Genomic DNA, 15211 nt, shown 5'->3' with positions numbered 1-15211 from the left:
ATGTCAGCTGTTTTCCCCTCTCTCTGTACAGTAGACCTCTCTTCCTCTCTCCATCTCCTCTTCTCTCTCACTGGTGTAATTTCTCTTGAATCTCACACTGACGGTTGTACATATGAAGACACGCTCAGCTGAAAAACGCACACACACACACACATCCACACAGCACACACACCAACAGGATACACACAGCACACATACTTTACACCTGGATTCACACACCCACACACACACACACACACACATTGCAAGCCATAAATTCATCTTTCGAAACAGGAGTGAAGGTCACACACCGTCTGAAAGAAACAAACCAGAATAGGAGTCTGTTCATCGTCCGGAGGAGGAGGAGGAGGAGGAGAGCGAGAGATAACAAGAACAGAGAACAACAGGCCTGGAAAGGGAGGGAGGAAAGAGGGATGGGCTGAGGGGGGAGAGAGGGAGAAGGTCACTCATAATGGGTTTTCCGCTTAATTTCATAATGTCGTGATTGTTCCTATTTGCTGAGGCTAATGTTGCCACGGCCGACTCTTTGGTAGTGTTCACATGTCATTGCCCTGACACGATCTGTGTGTGTGTATGTGTGTGTTGTACTTATCATTAACCACAGCTGTACAAGGCATGTCTCATTGTAATCATACTAAACTGGAGCTGTGGCTACTGTGACATTAACAGCACCCATTCAATGTAAGATGTTTACAATGTTATGTGTGTGTGTGCGCGTGTTGCATCATCTCCAAGGCACCTCGGGTGTGTCTGCAATTAGTAAGATCCTGCCACAGGCTTCTTGTCCTCATGTTGAAGCTGCTGCTGAAACTAACGAGACCCAGAGGCAAGGAAGTGTCTGTGTGTGTGTCTGTGTGTGTGTGTGTGTGTGTGTGTGTGTCTGTGTGTCTGTGTGTGTGTGTGTGTCTGTGTTTGTGTGTGTCTGTGTGTGTGTGTGTGTGTGTCTGTGTGTGTGTGTGTGTGTGTGTGTCTGTGTCTGTGTGTGTGTGTGTGTTGGAAATGACTGTGTACTTCATTCTGGCTCCTCGTCGTCTCATATGTTCCACACAGTGTTTGCGCCACACACACAGTGTTTAGTCCAAAAAATTTAAAAAACACACATACAAACACATTGTATCCGATTTCCCGGACTAGGACAGGGTAACTGACAGTGGAGCCTATATAACCAATGATCTTATCAATAGTGCTGGAGTGAGCAGCTAGCTACACACACACACACACTCCTGGCACTGACAACGATTGGAGGCTTGTCTCCATCACCAGGAACACTCCATTAGCTGACTGAGGATTAGCTGACCTGCTGACAGTGTGGCAGATCTACTGACAGACAGGGTCATGAAGGGAACATGATACACACATCACACACGACCCTGTTGTCCTGTTACACCCTATTGGTTGTCATGGGTTTGGGAATCAATACAAATCTACTTTTCTTCTTCTTCTTCTTTTTTGTCATTTTGTATCTCTCTAGCCAACCCTCCACCTCTACATCTCTCTCTCTCTCTTGCTCTCTCTCTCGCTCTCTCTCTCGCTGTGTTCCTTCGCTGCCCCCTCCTCCAACCCCTCCTTCCTCCACCTCTCCTTTAAGGCCCTCTGTTGTCTTAATGAGTCCACCCCTCCTCCAGCCCTCCTCCCTCGCTTTCATTATTCACCACTTCTTTCATTCCTCCCCCTCTGTTGTGGCTTCTGGGGGGAGAGAAAGCATCAATAAATAAATCAAGCTGCCGGCCGCTTCCTGTGCAGTATAAACTATAGGCGCGCGGGGGGGGAGCGGGTGGAGGGGAGGTGGTGAAGGGAAGGAGGGTGGGGGGGACGGGGGGGTCCTGTGGTGAGATTGGAGAATGGCATGACATGTTTGTCTTCACCATTTGACTCCCAGTATGACGGCTCAAAGGAAGAATATAACGAGCGTCCATGACAGTTGGTCTGTGGAGCGTGTGTATGGGTGTGTTGTGCCTACGTGTGTGTGTGTGTGTGTGTGTGCGTGTGCGTGAGCCGGACTAGATGCGTGCATGTGCGTGAACATGTGTATTAATAACTGAATTAGTATGTGCTGGTGGGGGTAGGGTTGGGGGGGGGGGGCTGTGTGGAGACCATGTTGTCATGGCAACAGAGATGTGGAGAGTGGGCGTTAGCCCCCACCGACAGCCTTTATATTCTCTAGCTTTTTGTTGCTCCAATGTTAACCCTTAACCCCTGACAGGAGAGGAGGGGGGCAGCGAGGGGCTTCTGAAGAGGAGGAGGGAAAACGACAGCGAGCCAGCATTCTCCACCCCAATCTGGACACGTGACACAGGATGCAGCATATGTATTTCTTTGATAAGGCCGATGCCAATTACAAGTGTGTAATTACGCGTGCGCAGCTTATGTGACTCCTCATGTCGAGTTCTTACTTCACTTGTTGCAGTGAAGCTGGATGTGAGAGTCTGCTCGCCTGTGTTCCTAATCCTCGTTTGACCCGACTGGCTCCCCTGTGCAACAGCCTCGTGTCAATGTCATTACAGGACGCCCAGACAAACAGAGGGGTTATTGGTTTCCCCCTGCTCAACAGAAAGCCCTCCTTCCAATAATGTTGGGAGATATTGAATTCATCGGCCATATTGCCTCTTATCTAAGGCAGAGTGGGAGAGTTTATTAAATTGGAGAGGGAGAGAAAATAAATCTGTTGAGTGCAGGCAATGAAAATGGAATGAGAGTGATGGGGGAGATGATTGAGGGTGGGCCTTTAGACGAGCATCATGTACCAAGGAGTTGAAAGAGAGAGATGGGTACAAAGTGACAAGAAAATAGGCACTCGTCAGGTGCTAATAGTGCAAAACCATATTCACATTCATGCATAAACTTACAATGGGCTCTTGTCAACGTTGGTTTTTGGGGGGGAGAACAGCACGTAAAACAAAACGTGTCTACAATCCCTGTCCAACGGCTAGTTCCTTCCAGAAAGAAGTTGGTGGTGTTATTCTACCAGGTGTTTTTTCCTGTTCTGACAGAGTGAATCTGAGACCAGGCTCACTGCAATGGGCTCATGCATTAAGGATGACTGTCATAGAGCGACACAGAGGGAGGGAGGGAGGGAGGGAGGGAGGGAGGGAGGGAGGGAGGGAGGGAGGGAGGGAGGGAGGGAGGGAGGGAGGGAGGGAGGGAGGGAGGGAGGGAGGGAGGGAGGGAGGGAGGGAGGGAGGGAGGGAGGGAGGGAGGGAGGGAGGGAGGGAGGGAGGGAGGGAGGGAGGGAGGGTAGAGGAGAGCCAGACGGACAGACACAGACAGGTATAGGAGGGGTGATCAGTCTGGGCCCAGACCACATGTATGGTGAAGGGGTCCATGAATTATGAATTTGGGTGAATTTAGGGCAAACTGTCCTGGCAGGATGTAGAGGATGGTAAATAATGAACCTGACGGGGGGTCTCTGAATGACTCTGACACACATGTGGTGGTCAGGGGGACCCACACCCTTTGCCTCTTTACTTTTCCGCTGACCCCTGTGATCCCTCGCTTCTGTCTTCATCTCATGAGTGATTCCCTCGAAGAGTCCTGCTCTCCCGTCTCTCTCTCTCTCTCTCTCTCTCTCTCTCTCTCTCTCTCTCTCTCTCTCTCTCTCTCTCTCTCTCTCTCTCTCTCTCTCTCTCTCTCTCTCTTCGTTACCTCCTCCGGTTCCCGTCCTAAGCTCTGTCTCTTTCGCTCCCCTGATTTTCCAGACAGACAGACCCTAAGGGGGGGCTTGTATTCATTTATTCCCCCCCTCCTCTCCCCCTACATCTCCCCTCTCCCCCTACACATCTTCACAGCTGGAGGTGGTTAATATTTAAAGAGAGGCCAGGATGGGGCACACAGACATGCACACACACACACACACAGTGATACACACACACACACACACACACAGTGATACGCACCCATGTGGACACGGGATATGCACACACGCACATCCTTGTAGACATAAGTTGCACACACACACACACACACACACACACACATACTGTACAAACACGTAAACACAGGGACACACAAACAAACAGAATTCCTGAATAGGACTTATTTGATCAAAGGTAGCCGGGCTCTCTTCACCGAGTACCTGAGGCTGCTATCGTCTTTCATCTGCAAAAAAAACACATGAATAGCCTCTCAAAATAATCCCTGTTCCAGACATTCTCTTCTCACTCAGGCTGTAGGGTGTTGGCCCAGTTGAATCTGTGTTATTGACTGTCGGACGCAACATGAGGTCTCAAATGGGTGTTGTACTGCAGGAACCCCCCCCACAACCACACCCCCACACATCCACACATCTACACCCCCCGCCTCCCATCCCCCACCATGATAAGAGGCTGTGTTTGACATGCCTGTCTGCTGTCAGAGAGCCCATTGAAGAGGCCCCACCAGCACCCACAGAGCGTGCTTAATGCTAATCACTACCTTCACCAGGCAGAAGGGCCCACATCTCCGCCTAACAACCTGCACCCCACCGGCCGCCCGATTCCACAACAACGCTAACGACAAACCATCCCTCACGCGTCGCTCATGCACAGATGTTGCCGCCTTTCCTGGACGGGTTTTGCGCTCGTCGGACGCAAAACACCTCAATGCGCGAGATATGAATTATTTATCGCGGCCGTGTCGCCAGCGATTGATTTTGTCAATTTGCCCGGTTTAATACGCAGCTCACTCGCATGAGGCTGCTGCATGCTACGCTAGGAGCCGCACCTGTGTCCGGCACATCTACAACCACTGGAGGTGCACGCTTGAGCTCTCCTTTCTGCTTCGTTGGTTTCATCATACCGAAGAGGGCCGAATCAAGTGCACCCCAAGTAGCTCACCCCCCAACCGCATTTAAACCCAGGCTTGTGGGTCAGCAAACCCTACATTAGCACCTTAGCCACAGCCTCAGCACCACAATCAGGACCTCAGTTGGGGATTGATTGACTTCAAAAGAGACCTCTGTGTCTTTTCAAACAGCCCTCCCAGGGTACCAGGGAGCGTCTGGCCGGCTCCAGCCGTTGTCGCGGGTGACCTCTGACTCCTGGGCAGTGAGGCAGGTAACAGGGCTGAGATTGGATCTGCAGCAGCTGCGCGGTGTCCGTCTGAGCTGGGGTAGTCAGGCATCTGCCGCCATGTCAGTGTCACTCGTCCCTGAGAGTCACCGGTCAGCCAGGCGCACGGCCCCCCTCGTTGACAGCAGACGGTTAGCCTGGACGCGATGCCGCAGTGTGTGTGTGTGTGTGTGTGTATGAGAAAGTGGGGTGTCTTTGGTTTCTTTTTTGGGGCAGTGCTCCGTTTGGGTGTTGTGTGTGTGCATCTGTGGAACCGTTGTGAGAGGCGTGTTTTGGTGGGACGCTCAGAAAGCGAAGGCTTGATTGTTGCAAGGCAGCCTGACACGCCAGCCTCCATACCCCCCTCAACGCCTCCCTTCTAACCCCCCCACTACCCCCGCCCAGCCCTCAACCCATTATAGTGTTCCCCTTTGCTGCCCCTACTTCAGCTTGAACAGAATATTCAGTGCCAGAGTCTGTCTTCTGACCGGGACTCACTGGAGCATGCCCCTTTATCTGTCTGATCTGCCCAGTTAGACTGGGTCTGTCGGTTTGTCTTTCTGTCTCTCTGCCTACCTACCTACCTACCTACCTGCCTGCCTGTCTGTCTCTCTCTATCTGTGTTTAGGATCTCATTAGCTGTGCGCTTTGGCTAGCTCTGACTCACGCTAATGCTAGATCGCTAAGACCCTGGCTAGCAGAGTCCTTCTTCCTCTAATGGCATTTGTTAAAGGGCAGCTCAGCCTGGCCCAGTGTGTAATTGGCCCACTCCACCCCCCTCCCTGTGAGAACCCCTGTGTTCAGCCTGTTCTGTCCCTCAGCCTGAGAGAGAGGGAGGCAGAGAAAGGGAGAGAGAGAGATGGAGGGAGGGAGGGAGGGAGGGAGGGAGGGAGGGAGGGAGGGAGGGAGGGAGGGAGGGAGGGAGGGAGGGAGGGAGGGAGGGAGGGAGGGAGGGAGGGAGGGAGGGAGGGAGGGAGGGAGGGAGGGAGGGAGAGGGAGAGAGAGAGAGAGAGAGAGAGAGAGAGAGAGAGAGAGAGAGAGAGAGAGAGAGAGATGAGGAGGAGCAGATGAACGAGGGAGGAAGGACATGGCAGTAAGAAGTGACACCCATTGATTGGGGAGATCTGGTACCGCCTGTGTGTGTATGTGAATGGTGGGGGATTACCATCACAGCTGTCACCCCTCCCCCCCCCCCCCGCAACTCCTCCTCAACCACAAACCCTCATCTCGTCTCGTCTGCCCCCGACTGGCAGTGGCCAATGTCACACTGCCAAGGGAAGCCACAGTCTAATGATTCAGTTAATCCTGATACAGTTAGTTTAACACTCTGAACATGAATGTGTTGCCTTGTTGGGATTGATTCACTCTCTCTCACACATACACACACTACTTTCCAATTCTGTTTCATTTTCTTGGTTGTGTTAGCTCAATGTTAGGTTTCCCCAAAGAATACTTCCCTGTTCTCCTCTCTCCTTTTAAAATATACGTCAATACCATAACACTTTGACTGACAATGAGACTTCCAGACCAATTAAACAAGTGGCCATTAGCCAGGAGATGAAAGAGAATGAACGATCATCGCCGTTCTCCTCTCTCCCCACCCCTCTCGTTCCCTCTCCCTTTCCCCCTCTTTCGCTCTTTCTTTCTCTCGCGTCTAACATCTATCTTTTCTCCTTCCTCTCCTCCCCTCACTGCAACCTTCCCCCCTCTCCCCAAGGTCACCCATCACTTTTGCTGCAGGCACTGCCAGACTACAGGGGCGCGCTGAGCCAAAACTCTTCAAACCTGGCAACCGTGCTTATCACAACCGCCCTGATACAGAAGCCAACTGAATCCCCCCCCCCCCCCCCCCCCATCCTTTATCTTTCTCGCTTTTGTTTGTGGGTGTTATGAAGCCTTTTGTAACAGCTCATTGTGTGTCATATTGAGCATCGTAAACAATCAGCAGGCTCCCAGCGTGGTGCAGCAGAGAGGCAGGCTGGACCGTGTGGCTAGCGTGGGCCACCAGGTTTGCAGATGGAGAGACCGCGAACCCTCCTGGCGGGACCTGCTTTCCGGCTCAACATGACTGATAGCATCTTTAACGCATACTTATCACCCAGAATATCGCCCAGGAACACTAGAATGGTTCGATACCCCCCCCCCCCACCCTCAGCACTCAATTGAATTACCAACGCCTTCCTATTTGTTTTGGCAGCTGTGTTTTGATGTGATTTGATGTGCCATTTGTCTGGGTTTTTATCCCCCTTTATGAGTGCTTGGACCATGAGTTAGGCACCTTGGTGTGCACTCCACTTCCACTGGCTCGCTTACTGGCTCTGCCATATGAGACACAGGTCTTGTGTGTGTGTGTGTGTGTGTGTCTCTCTGTCTGGCTCTCCTTCTGGTTCTATCTGGCCCTGACCGCATGGGGCTGGGTCATTTTTCTCTCATTCTGACACATGGCTCTCTGCCCCTCCCTTTCTCTTCCTCCTTCCTCCCCTATGCCCTCCCCGTCTCCCCCTCCCCCTTCTTTTATCTAGGAAGCCAGCAGGAGGGTGTGGACCTGAGCAATCAAGGGAGGGAAGAAGAAACCAAACGGAAGAAAACGACCACTGGCATAATCGGGAGGGAGGCAGGACCAGTAGAGGAGTGAGAGAGAGAGAGAGAGAGAGAGAGAGAGAGAGAGAGAGAGAGAGAGAGAGAGAGAGAGAGAGAGAGAGAGAGAGAGAGAAAGCTGCACGCTTAGCACGAGTGTGTGCAAGGTCTCCCCTCCGCGCGTGTGTGTGTGTTACGGCTGTGTGAGCAGGTGCTACTTGGATGGGACAGTGAGCAATGCCTCACACGCAGCGACAGCAGGTTGGCAGCAGGGGGAGGAGCGCCGCTCTCCACCTCCCACTCCTCCCTCTTCTCCTCCTCCTATCCTTCGCTCCCCGGCTCTGCCAAGCAGCCATACACATCCCCTCTGACTGTGAGTACACCTTTGCTATTCCTCCCCGCACATGTACAGCCACACCTTCTGGGCAAACAGAAACGTGCTTTAAAGGTCACAGTGTGTCCATGGTTATCATCAAGTCGTTTCTCGGCCAGACACGAATGTGCATCATTCCAAAATTCTCCGGTTCTTAAAATCGAATCATTCACGAGAGTAGAAGTCTCTCGTGAATGATTTTCTTAGTCCTAGACACTCTAAAAACATCCAGTTACAGGACCTCAGTCACAAGTGTACTGTGTTAAGAGGGCGGAGACTGTAACCGTGTTGTGTGGGTGGAGAAATCCCAGTCGTCTCTGTGGCTGAATGCGCAGTGTGTCTAATTACTTTGTCATTGATCACCTCGGCCCATTGATCGGCTAGCCAATCGACCCGCTTTTTCTCGGCCCCAACCAGATTGCAATTGGAGGGATGGTTTGATCGGGCAATTGAGTTATGTGAAATCATATTTTGAAAAGGAAAGGAGAGGGCCTGAATAATTCCATTCACTCCTCCAACAACCTCTACTCCGTGCAATATCTGGCCTGTCTAGAAACAGCTGAGTTTGTGACTCTGTCGGAAAAATGGATTTTCCCGACCACCCCCATCCCTCACAGCTCCTAGATAGTGCTGAGAGACATCTGTGTTTGTGCTGCAGCTGTTGTTGTGTTTGTAGTATTGTTTCCATGATTGTTTCAAAGACTTTCAGGGACCCGCAAGCACACACACACACACACACACACTATGAACTACCTCGCCTGTGGGTGCACACACACACAGTAGAATGTAAGTTTGATTTTAAACAATGTCAAGTGTCAAGTAACCCCGCCCTGTGGGGAATAAGGTGACAGGGAGGGAGGAGGATGGAGGGAGATGGGGGTTCAAACAGACGGACGGAAGGGGGGGTTAGGGTCATACATGTAAAGGTCAAGGTGTCTCTTGCCTTTCAATTACTGACCCTCTGTAATGTCAATGAGAGTCACAGAGACCGTCAGGAGATCGATACAAATCCACATCTGGACTCATCGAGGGGGAGGGGAGGTTTGGGGGGGGGGGTAGGGGGTTCAGATCAGTTGAGTATTTAAGGGGACATTAGGCTGTCTTTATAGCCCATGAAGGATAATGGTTGCCCGATCGCTCGATCAGAGTCATTAGATGTGGGGTACTATGTTGGCGTGTGTGCTGAGATTATGTAGTGTGTACAGCATACTGTATACTGTAGGCGTGTGTGGGAGAGAGCTGAGTGTTTGTGGTGTTTTGTTTCATACAGGGCATGTTTGTGTACATCCACGAGTCGATAAGTCAAATCTTTTCTCTCACCCATATTCTCTCTCTCTCTCTCTCTCTCTGTCACTATGTCTGTCTCTCTCTCTGTCTCTCTCTCTCTCTCTCTCTCTCTCTCTCTCTCTCTGTGTCTCTATCTCTTTGTCTCTGTCTCTTTCTCTACGTCTCTCTGCTGTTTACTCTGCCAGCCTGTGTTTACTCTAACTAACAGACTCTCTCTCTCTGTGTGTCTTTGGCTGCCTCTCTGGACTAACAACAGACCACATGAGTGAACGTAAGTGCTTCCAACTTTATTGATGCCTGTCTGTTGTGTGGGTCTGTCGCCTCTGCCTGCTCTCCATTGTAAACGCTCACATTATGCTAAAAGATTAGCACCAACCCCTCTCAGAAATAAACACACACACTGCACCACAAAAAGACATTCTGCATTGCACCGGAGCTTAATAAATATAGCATTAGCGTTTGAATAGAAGAGAATGTTTTGTCTGGTTCGCTCAGAGTATTACCTAGAGGGATTAGAAGGAAGTTAGCAGTGCACTCATTTTTGGAAAAACCAATTGTGATGTCAGATCAAAGTCTGGGGAGGAAGTGAAGATGTGTGGAGGAGCCCCTCGTCCAATAAACAGAGCGACGCCCGCAGCCACATCCTAACTTCATCTGAGAGAACTGTGCTATAATCTGTCATCGCTGTGGATTCTGTCTGTCGTTTAAACATCTCCCTCTCTCTCTCTCTCTCTCTCTCTCTCTCTCTCTCTCTCTCTCTCTTTTCTTCTATTACTGTCTGTTTCTCGCTCACTTTCTCTCGTGCTGCTCTGTATTATCGTCTCTCTCTCTGTTTGTCTCTGTCTCTTTCGCTTTCTCACAGCTAGACACTCTCACCTTCCTCTTCCATCCCTCCTCTCCTGTCTGCTCCGCTCTCCATCTCACCATCCGTCACAACCCTTTTTTGTTCTACCGCTCCCTCCATGTAATCCCTGCTCTCCTTTACCAACTTACCTACATAATGTCAATTTACCTTTGAGGCAAAAATTGGTCTCTTTCCTTCAAATTAAAATTAAAAACTACAAGTGCCAGCAGCGACCTCCCTTCTAATACAATGGAACTCACTTGGGATATGTAGTCCACTGCTAATAGGGAAAAAAAAGATGACATAAATTCCTGGCCCAAATGCTAGAAACAGGCACATAAAAAGCAGACACGGGTCATAAAGTATGGAGAAACATAAAAGGGCGGCAGGATCTATACCTTGTCCCCTAAACAGCTAACCTTGTTGGTTTTTATAGTCGTGTCTGATATGAATAGTTGGTTTATGGAAGTTGAGTACGACAGAAAGAGAGAGCAAATGAGAGAGAGAAGGACAGTGGGGTGGTCTCTTTTCTCCTTCAGACCCCCCACCCCTCACCCCTCACCCCCCTACACACACACAGGGTCCCCTCTCTCCCTCCAGCAGTAGATCTCCCACGAACGTTGCACAGTGACTACTTAACATTATACAGTATCAATTTGCTCTCATCTCAACCCATTTTCTCTCTCGGATCCCCTAGTGTACTCTCTCGCTCTCTCTCCTTCTCTCTCTCTGTGTCTCTGTCTTTCTCTCTTTGTCTATCTCTCTATCTCTCTCTCTGTCTATCTCTCGCGCGCATCTCCTGCCCCTTCTGCTCTCACCCTGTTCTTCCACTTCCTTCATTTCATTTAATTCTCATGGGAGTCTTGCTAAGTGATGGGTATAGGTACTTTAGACATCAACCACCGAAATGAATGGTGTGCCTCAGTTTGACCCGTGTGACAGAGTAGCATAGGCACTGAAATACAAATGTTCCCAGTTACTGGCAAAGAACAAAGACATCCAATCAGTGAAGGGGAGAAAGTCATCTCCTATAACTAGATACGGCTGTTTTGGATTTATGTCCTGTGTGCCTGTTCACACACAAACACACACACCAGTTTTCCATGAAAGATATTCCTCCAGACTGATTTCTAAAGATGAATCGTACTGGCATGGCGTTGCTGGGTGACAATCAGTGAGCGTTATTGTGCATGTGTGTGTCAGACAGTGTGACTCATTCCTATGGAGCCATTAGAGATGCTGCAGTAGGCTGGTCATGTGACTGGAGCAGGTCAGGGACAGGGCTGTATTGCTGCTGACTATTAATCACATCCGACGACACCATGGCTGTGTGAGGCACTGTTTTGATGGTGTGTATTTGTGTGTGTGTCTGTGTGTCTGTGTGTACTTGTGTGTGTGTGTGTACCTGTGTACCTGTGTTTTGACCTCTCTCTCTCTCTCTCTCTCTCTCTCTCTCTCTCTCTCTCTCTCTCTACATCCCCTCTCCAGATAAGAAACCTCCAGTGATCACCGTCCAACCAGAATCCATCACAGTGTTTGGGGCTGAGGACATCGGCCTGACCTGCGAAGCCACCGGGAATCCTACACCCACGTCAGTTAGCCTTCCCTCTAACAACACAACTAACTGCTGCTAGCATAGCCTAGTCAGTTAGCATCTAAAAACACAACTAACTGCTGCTAGCATAGCCTAGTCACTTAGTGTTACGGTGTGTCAAACTCAGTGGAGAAGGATACAAGGTTAAAGGCCAGACCAAGTTCTTTGTTGTTTATTAATAAAAAATTATGCAATCAACAATGAATACAATATCTCAGTCTAGTACAGTGAATCAGTCGATGATGCCAATGCAGCTTCACAGAAACATAGTCTCAGCATTGATCAAACGAAGGTCTTTGTTGAGAAAGTCTTGACAGAAATTACAGAGTGTTCTGCCCAGTCCAAATTCTGTGTCCGTGTCCCCGGGAGACAGGTCTTGTAGCCCCACAGAGGAAGATCTTTGATAGGTGATTGGTCAGAAGACCATGGGGTGGGAATGTGGTAATCCAATTAAATGTCCAGGGTGTTCGTGGTGGCACATGGTGGGCAGTCCAAGGATCTGATGATGTTCAGAGAGGGAGGGGGGGCGGAGAAGACCCAAAGGTCTGATGTTGTTCAGGGAGGGGGGCAGAATCAAGGGGGGCGGGGGTTTCTCCAAGGTAGGGAGTGGGTCATCCCAAGGTCCTGAAGATGTATGGGGTGATGGGGACAGGGTGTCCAGGGCTGGTGATGTACCACCGTGGTAGGGCAGGGTCTTCAAGGGAAAAGGGGCATCCTAGAGAAGGGGGGGTATGGTGTCCAAGAGAATTGGGGCATTAGAACAGGGGTGGTATATCCCAAGGTGGTCAGACCGGCCGGTCTGACTCGTCCTGCAGGTGAAAAGAGTTACATCCTCCACGGCCCAAGCATCCCCTTATCTCTCAAGTTGACACTTTACTCCCATGAGCTGAGAGGCCGCATTGTGCTCACAGCAGTCCCGGGCATCACCAGTTAGCTTCCCAAGTCAGTGTGCTGACCTTCAACATTCCTACACACACCCCAGACGTACATTTCAGCATGACCTCACGACACAGACCCAGAATCATCCTGTTGCATAGACCCATCGTTAAATTGATTAAGGCATTTGATCACATGAAGATATATTTATTCACATTAAGATAGGTGTTTAATCACATTAAGATATATGTTTAGTATTAAGTATTACACATCTCATATAATTGAGGTATTGATTGTTGTAGCAGCATTGGACTAGATCATAGATAATTCCTTCACAAATCATTCCCTCTAACAACACAACGCTGCTGCTAGCATAGCCTAGTCTGTGCAGTCTGCACTGTAGCATGAAAATTGTAATCCCACAACAGCATTTTCCACTGAATGTATTAACTCTGACCAGTCAGAATCGGAGATCCCTGCTCACTGGCAAGGTTCATGGACATCCCTTTAAATGACTACAATACTTATGGACTATCTTGTCTTTCATTTATGTAGGCTGACAGAACCCACATTTAATGGTTTATCTAAGCCATTTGCTGTATGTCATCAGAGTGTGGAATGCTAGTTTGTTGAAGGCCATCTTCAGTGGCCCGTCAGAAGCCTGTGGGGTGTTTACAGCAGAGTAGCACGTATCTCAGGCAGACAGATAGAGAGATGAAATGTCTCTCGGCCCTTGAACCCAAGTCTGGCTGGAGACAGAGACAGTATACAGAGCACATCTTTTGACAGTCAAAAGACTTACTTAAGGAAGTGATAAACATCATTAGGCCCTCCATCCACATTTTCATTCTGTGTGGTCTGCTAGTCATCAAGTGGTAAAAGACGTTATTGGCAGAGCCCAAGATTAATATTGTAATTATAAAAGATGAGTCACAGATGAGACGAGACCCCGCTGGCTCATTTCATCTCTCTATCTGTCTGTTGGTCTGTCTCTCTCTTTTACTGTCTCTCCCTCCCTCTCTCTCTCTCTCTCTCTCTCCCTCTCTCTCTCTCTCTCTCTCTCTCTCTCTCTCTCTCTCTCTCTCTCTCTCTCTCTCTCTCTCTCTCTCTCTCTCTCTCTCTCTTCCCTCTCTTTTAATCTCTCTCTCCCTTTTAATCTCTCTCTCTCTTCTCTCTCTCTCTCTCTCTCTCTCTCTCTCTCTCTCTCTCTCTCTCTCTCTCTCTCTCCTTCCCTCTCTTTTAATCTCTCTCTCCCTTTTAATCTCTCTCTCTCTCTCTTTCTCTCTCTCTCTCTCTCTCTCTCTCTCTCTCTCTCTCTCTCTCTCTCTCTCTCTCTCTCTCTCTCTCTCTCTATCTCTCTCTCTCTGTGGTTCTCCATCTGTTTGTCAGTGTGTGTGTATCTCTTTCTCTCTTTCACATGTATCTCCCTCCCTCCCTTCTTTCCCATCCCCTCCTTCCATCACAGTTTCAGATGGACTAAAGACGGGGAGGAGTTTTTTGCGTCCGACAACCCAGGCCTCTTAGTCTCAAAGGGCTCCGGAACGTTCTCCTCTGCCGGTGGGGGGATTGGCCCCATGAAGCAGTACCAGGGCAAATACACCTGCTATGCCTCCAACGAGCTGGGCACTGCTGTCTCTAAAGAGGTCTCGCTGATGACCGACCGTAAGTCACAGGGTGTTGGATATTATGTCGCTTTTTGGTTTTGGTGATGTCATTTTTGCTGACCAAACCGCTTGTGCGTCACTTTTTTTGCAGTCTGTCATCAGTCACCTGTCATTAAGTCACCTAGAGGCAATAAATTAATGTCTTGCTGATTTGTTAGGCACGCGCTGTCCATACACCACTCTTGCCGACTCACAGTGTAAAGGTGCTGGTGTCACCCTTAAATTTAACTATAATATTCCTTTAAGAGTGGCTTGTACAGTTTTACAGTGGATTTTGTCTGTGGATTACCCAGCAGAACTCTCCAGTCACATTCCCTTTTAGGAGGGGAATCATATCAGTGAAGCTGTTGGCTGTTTTATGGGCTATAACACTGTAGCTCTGTTTATGGTGGCATGGCCAGAGTTACTATAAAAGTGTGTGTTTGCTTTCCAGAGCTGTTGTGTGTCCGCAGACATGACCAGGTGCAGAGCGTGCCTAGCCTCCTCTGAAATTCAATTAACACCTCGGCCCTGCACATATGAACTTGTTAATCAAAGTTGGGTGTGTGTACGCAGCCAGTCAGCGAACTAGACTGTCAAACAGACACACGTTCCCAAGTCAGGCAACTGCTTATCTACCTGCATCTTTCTCTCACTTGCTCTCGCTCTCTCTCTCTCTCTCTCTCTCTCTCTCTCTCTCTCTCTCTCTCTCTCTCTCTCTCTCTGTCTCTCTCTCTCTCTCTCTCTCTCTCTCTCTCTCTCTCTCTCTCTCTCTCTCTCTCTCTCTCTCTCTCTCCCTCCCTCTCTTTTAATCTATCTGTCTCTCTCCATCGACCTCTTTCTCAGTTTCCCTGACAACCGTTTCCCCAGAAACGCGTGTTGAGTCAGTGTCACGCGCACCTCTCAGTAGCGGACAAACAACAGGCTTCTCCCATGGTGGTTAAGAACAAGGGGAGGCGGGAAAGAGTAAACACATGAGTCACAAAGCGCATG

The 15211-nt window shown here is 49.6% G+C and overlaps 1 protein-coding gene across 1 annotated transcript in view; it reads left to right on the top strand.

Annotated features, from left to right (window-relative positions):
- The window catches only part of l1cama (L1 cell adhesion molecule, paralog a), a 43505-nt gene that overhangs the window by 13577 nt on the left and 14717 nt on the right, over positions 1 to 15211 (top strand). The window contains 4 exon segments of the mRNA XM_084679133.1: positions 7547 to 7974; positions 9518 to 9532; positions 11594 to 11696; positions 14041 to 14237. Of these exon segments, the coding sequence (XP_084535259.1) occupies positions 7839 to 7974; positions 9518 to 9532; positions 11594 to 11696; positions 14041 to 14237 (451 nt within the window). The 5' untranslated portion in view covers positions 7547 to 7838.

The sequence above is a fragment of the Hypomesus nipponensis genome, chromosome 18, assembly GCF_054491055.1.
Source record: "Hypomesus nipponensis isolate SF chromosome 18, ASM5449105v1, whole genome shotgun sequence".
In the NCBI taxonomy this organism is placed as follows: Eukaryota; Metazoa; Chordata; class Actinopteri; order Osmeriformes; family Osmeridae; genus Hypomesus; species Hypomesus nipponensis.
Note: the sequence above shows the minus strand (reverse complement) of the source record. Positions and strands in the feature narration are given on the sequence as shown.